The sequence below is a fragment of the Myxine glutinosa genome, chromosome 12 (genome assembly GCF_964187855.1).
Source record: "Myxine glutinosa chromosome 12, kmMyxGlut1.1, whole genome shotgun sequence".
NCBI classification, from domain to species: Eukaryota; Metazoa; Chordata; class Myxini; order Myxiniformes; family Myxinidae; genus Myxine; species Myxine glutinosa.
Genome location: NC_136272.1, coordinates 86245626 through 86251625, shown reverse-complemented (window position 1 = coordinate 86251625; position 6000 = coordinate 86245626). Strand labels below are relative to the sequence as shown.

The 6000-nt window shown below is 43.3% G+C and overlaps 1 protein-coding gene across 1 annotated transcript in view; it reads left to right on the top strand.

The window, feature by feature from the left end:
• The window catches only part of LOC137437571 (inositol 1,4,5-trisphosphate-gated calcium channel ITPR1), a 188895-nt gene that overhangs the window by 52627 nt on the left and 130268 nt on the right, over positions 1–6000 (top strand). Inside the window, exons 7-10 of the mRNA XM_078766065.1 lie at positions 574–672; positions 1147–1230; positions 5177–5323; positions 5714–5809. Of these exons, the coding sequence (XP_078622191.1) occupies positions 574–672; positions 1147–1230; positions 5177–5323; positions 5714–5809 (426 nt within the window). The remainder of the gene's footprint in view (positions 1–573; positions 673–1146; positions 1231–5176; positions 5324–5713; positions 5810–6000) is intronic.

The following is a 6000-nucleotide window of genomic DNA, read 5'->3' as shown; positions in this document are numbered from 1 at the left end:
GAAGAAAGACATTTGGCTCTCGGGCCATCGCAGATTTGTCCTTTTTTGAAAAATGGCCGCCATTGTTGTCACAGGACAAATCTGCGATGGCCCTATAGCCAAATATCTTCCTTAGGGCATACTCTAACTGTGTGTCAACTCTCGTGCTTGTATCATCAAAGGCACAATTCTCCCAAATATTTCACCTATCTGCCGTACTAAGTAACCTGCTACCTCATTGATGTATTTTGCAGAGCAACATTGTGGTAAATATTTTCTCAGTTTGATCTGATTTATTTCTTATTTTTTTCTTTTTTCGGCAACACTGTATACTTGATGTAACCCTTCCCAGCATATATGCTAGTTTCTGCTGGCTGCACACAAAGGTGGGATAGCATTACATTATCACCACAGCAATCAGATTCAGGCACAAGTTACTGGGTCATCACTTGAGAGCTATTGGAAGTGATTTTAACCTGTTAGTGGTATAGAGTCTAAATATGAAGCATGCTTATTCACTCATTATATGGCTTGCAGATTGTTAAAAGAAGCGAGTGAAGCAATTTCTATGCACTGTCGGGTGTCAAATTGCAGGTGGTGGTGGGAGATAATGTGGTGCTAAATCCGGTGAACGCCGGGCAGCCGCTTCATGCCAGCACGTTTGCTCTGACGGACAACAAAGGGAGCAACGAGGCACGTTGAGAGCTTCTTCTTCACTCCTTACCTTTGTTCTCCTGACAGGCTGTTTGTATTCATGATGTCGTTTCTTTTTTCCATTAAACCCTTTGTATATTTTACCCACAGTTTATTATTACCTGTCACTCTTTTTTCAGTGCTCTTGCGCAAGAGAAACCACAGTTTTCCACCAATCGGTTATTACCATGCTGTGGTTGAACTAACCTTTTATTTGTCGGCCATTGTTGAAATTGAATTTTGTTACATTGTGAATGTCATGAGATGGCTCGAGTTTAATGGAGTCGTATGACTTTATTGCCATCTTAATGTAGGTTTGTGCGAATCGTTCGAATCTGACCGTCATTTTGCGGGGTAAAGTCAAATCCTAGAGTTCGTCGTTTCTGCTGAAATGAGATTCCTGACATCACTGTTTACGCCAAACAAAGCCCAAGCACGAAGCCATTTATATTGTCCATTGTTGTTTACTTTCAGGTCAACTCGGTGCAGTGCGATACGAGTTGGAAGGTCACGTTGTTCATGAAATTTGGAGACAACCTTGAGGACATCCTGAAAGGCGTGCGTAACAGTTCCATAATTGGTTTGTGATTCTTGTGGAAATAAGATTGCTACCTGGCGTTATCTCACCGTACTTGTCTCGTGGTAGTCTTTCGTTGAACTTTGTATTTTTTGTGTTCCAACTTCAAAGCTCTGACTGCAGTGCTACCCACAACACCATGGTGAGTGTGACCGATTGGGATCACCGCCTTCCCAAATGGGCTTGGTCGACATTATTTGAACTTGAAATGAAAAGAATCAAAAACAGGAATTTGGGTTTGAAACCACATTTGGCTTTCCCTTTGTTCAGACCGTTCTGTTGAAGCCGATTGCTTTTATGGTGATGCAAACCCTTGCAATCTTACTATAATAACTACAAGCATATCGTGTTGCTTTCAAAGATGTTTCCTGCTTGGATGTCTGAACAAAAGCTCTTCCATTTCCATGGTGGTGACAAAACCAGTTAGATATTGCCGAAGCCACAGGGGAATCGCCATGCGTGCCCGCGGATGCATCCATGATCACTGGCACACAAACTAGCCTTGACAGGTCTCTCCCTATGGACGGGTAGACTCCATCCTCATCAGCGTGCGCTGTGCATGCGTTGAGGTTTTGCTCCTATTACTGTTTTTAAGTCTGTTTACGAAAACACGGTGAAAATACAATTGCTCCGCAGCGAGGTGCCTGTCTGATTTGTTATCGAAAGAAGCCTGGATGAGACTCCCCTGGAGATTGTATTTGTATGTCGCGAAGCCGGTGGCAGCTCATTGCCAGCTCGGTAAATTAAGAAACTATTGTGCGCTTGTGTACGGTCTTACTTGGATCTCTCAAGGGTGATAAAGCAGCCCATTTGGTTTTGTTTAGCTTGCTGTGCAAAAGGTGTGCCCATTATATTGGCGAGATGCCACAAGCTTAGTCCCAGCCTGACCTGGGCTTCAAAACATTATTCTGCATCCACAAGTCCAAACCTGATGTAGGCCTCGTAACATTTTTCTGCAGCCACAAGTCCAAACCTGATGTAGGCCTCATAACATTTTTCTGCAGCCACAAGTCCCAGCATCCCTCTCCTCATCCCCCCCCCACGCCCCCACTGCCCCAAAATTTAATGTAAGGTATTGTGAAAGTATCCATTTGATGCATTCATGCACATTTTGAGGGATAAGTGAGGATTTTTATTCATGTTTGCTTGGTTAATGAATCAATCTACGAAATTATTTATGGTTTGTTTATGTATTCTCACCCAGGTCATTTGGTTCGTTTTTAGCTCAACTGGAATAAAAATGGCCAGGGGAGGTATTGGCATCGTGCGGTGTCTGTTATTCAGGCAGTGGGTCTGTATGCAAACACTCGGAATTAAATAGGTATTTGCCGCCTTCTCTGAAACTACACAAACGATTTTGATGAAACTTGACCACAACTTTCATTACCCGTGATGCACCAAAGATTGTTTACGGCATTAAAAAAAAAAAATCAGTCTGAGGAGGCTTACGGGGGGTTTGACCCTCCAAAATAGGGATTTGCTCTCTGCTCTGAAACTATACACACTATTTCGATGAAACTTGACCGCAACCTTCATTCCTGGGAAAAATGCCAGGGGAATAAAGGCCATGCCATGTGGCAAACTATAGAAAAGAAGGGATAATACATTTACATGATCGAAAGAGAGGAAAAGGATCGAAAAAGAAGGGAAAAGAATATAAAGGGGCACCTTACATCTGGCAAATAAAATACATTTACTTCATGCAGCTATATGAGTCAAATTGACACCCCTTTGTGTGAACTTTTCTTGAGGATTACTTGGTTAGTCCTAAGAACACAGGGTAGTACAGCATGCACACGAGATTTTTTGAATGGCCCTTCTTTTCTATTGTTTGGCATTTTCTCTATAAGCCATGGAATGTCCCATCTTTTCTATAGTTTGCCACATCTACTATGTAAGAGAGCCGTCGTGTCGTGTCGTGTCACCATTTTTTCTCAGAGTTGCCTGAGTGGATGTTGGTCAAACTTTCAGAGGTTCATCATTGACTACTTGGGGGTGTTTTCGGGCAAAAAAAATAAAAAAGCTAGTTTTTTGGATTTTTCAAAAATTGCTCTATAGTGCCCAAGCCTTTTTGATTAATGACAGTTATATACAAGTACACATTCACATAAATAAATACAAAACAATTACCAGACATTTGAACAAAAAGAATCAAACCATTCTGGAAGTGGTCAAAGTTGGTTGGAAGGCTTCTTCTTCTTCCTGAACGTCATCATACTTAACTCGAACATGATGAACGGCACATTCAGCAGCATATATTCAATGAAAAGGTAAAATGATGATTTGGCATTTGTGATGGATTCTGATTTGGATGCAATTGCTTTTCCATTATATTTGCCCTCATTCCCAATATGTTAATGTTTCTTTTTCGCTTGAGCAACGCTGGGTACTCCAGCTATAAACGCTTATATACTTTACTCCGGGTTCAAATACAACTTTGTCTGAGGGGTAACATACGCTATGTGACCGCGGCCTTATGCAGAGGTGTGGGGGACTGGGCGAGGGGCGTCAATTCTCTATGCAAATGTGTACTTTTACCTGGGGACACTGGGATTTAAATCACTCTTTGCACGAGTAAATTTTTCCTTCTTCCCTCCCCCCCCCCCCCCCCACCCCCAAAACGGAGGGGTCTGTCAAATCCATCCCCCCCCCCCCAAAAGATGTATACGTAGTATTATACTTATCTTTCCCCTCCATCTCCCCTCACCTCTCTCTCTCCCCTCCCCCTTCCACTCCCTTCCTCACCGCTCCCTCTCTGGCCTGCCCGCCTCACCGCCCGCCCCGGCAATGCTGGGTACTCCTGAAGCTCACCTGGATCAGTAGTAATGGTCACTCAACCTCCCCCCCCCACCCCCCCTTTCCCCCCACAGACCTTGACATTTTTAATGCCGTGAACAAACTTTGGTATGTCATGAGTGGTGGTCGTGATCAAGTTTCATCAAAATCGTTTGTGTAGTTTCGGAGAAGAGAGCAAATACCTATTTTTGGGAGGGTTGGGTGGGGGTGGGTCAAAAAACCCCTGTAGACCCCCCACATTGAGCGCAGATTTTGATGCAGTCAATGCACCTCCGTGAGGCATCAGACATGAATGAAGCTTGTGGGCAAGATTCATCAACATGTGTGTCGTTTCGGAGAAGGCAAATACCTATTTTGGGGGTCAACCCCCAAAACCAAACAACAACAATAGGCATTTTAAGGCCATTTTCCCTGCTAGAGTGGGGGTTAGCCTTGTGGGCCCCATGATAACCCCCAAAACCTAAGGGGTCAAAACCCCATTTAAATATATATATTTTTTTCATGGAGTGTGGGGGGGGGGGGGGGAAAGGGTAGTGTTGAGTGCGCCGATGGGGATGAGGGCGGGGTTGGATTATCCATTTGCATTCCTCTATGTAGATTGACCTTTCCTTCGCTCGACCTCTTTTCGATTATTTCAGCGATTTCCTTTGCCTCCAAAAGTTCAATTGTCGGCTGTCTTTTATTCCTGGTCAATATCTATATCATTTCTGCATTTTATTCAGATGTTTTGTTCAGCCTTCCCACATCCAAGGACCTTTAAAAGAACCGGCCTCAGTACCAACACCTGCAATCCAAAATGTATTGCTGTTTTCAAAGCTGACCTTGTTCAACGAACTACCATTGTGTGTCTATTATTATTGATCCCATTCCTGAACTATATATACATTTTCACAAAGCATGGATCAAGGTTCTGAACAACATTTATTATTTCTCCAAGGTTCCCAATAGCCCTCAGGTTTACTTTAGATTAAGGGAAAATTTATGCAATTAGACTTTCACCAATGGTCCTCCGAGGGGAAGGGGATGGAGTGATCAATGTCCTAGTTTAGAATCTGATTTGTGTTTGTAATTGGAACATGGAATTCAAAATCACTGCACATGATGTATAGTGATGGTGTTCTGCTCCTTCAGGGTGATGTCGTTCGGCTGTTTCATGCTGAGCAGGAAAAGTTCCTTACATGTGATGAGTACCAACGTAAGGATTGCGTGTTCCTGCGGATGACTCTTCGAGAGTCAGCCACCTCAGCCACGAGTCCCAAGGCCTTGTGGGAAGTTGAGGTAATTTAATGCATGCACCTTATTGCTTCACTCCTTTATTTTTCTCCCCACCACTACAGTAATGGTGTGTGTGTGTGTGTGTGTGTGTGTGTGTGTGTGTGTGTGTGTGTGTGTGTGTGTGTGTGTGTGTGTGTGTGTGTGTGTGTGTGTGTGTGTGTGTGTGTGTGTGTGTGTGTGTGTGTGTGTGTGTGTAAAATTATGTATGTATATATGTATGTACCCTATTTCAGTTGTTTGTTTTTGTTGTGCACGCAATATCTGGACACCAGCTTTTGCAATTTTCCACACCATCTTTGATTTTGAAGGATTTTCTTCATTTGTCATGTTGTCTTACTTTGCGGTGGTACCTTCTTTAGTATAGTACAAAGTGTGGTTTCTGGTACATTCCAGGTCATACACCAAGACCCATGCCGTGGTGGTGCTGGCCATTGGAACAGCCTTTTTCGTTTCAAGCATCTTGCTACGGACAAGTACCTGGCAGCAGAGGTATGTGAAAATGCAGTGTGTCAGATCATGTGCGATGCTTGTTTGAACTGAATAGTTTAATAAAAGTCCTAACTTTTCACTGCAGTTGCCAGTGCATCTAAAAAGGGGAATCCAAACGCTCAGTTGACGTCAACGCTTGCGATGTATAGTTGGTAATTTTGCGATTAAAAGGTGAAATCTTCTTCTTCATG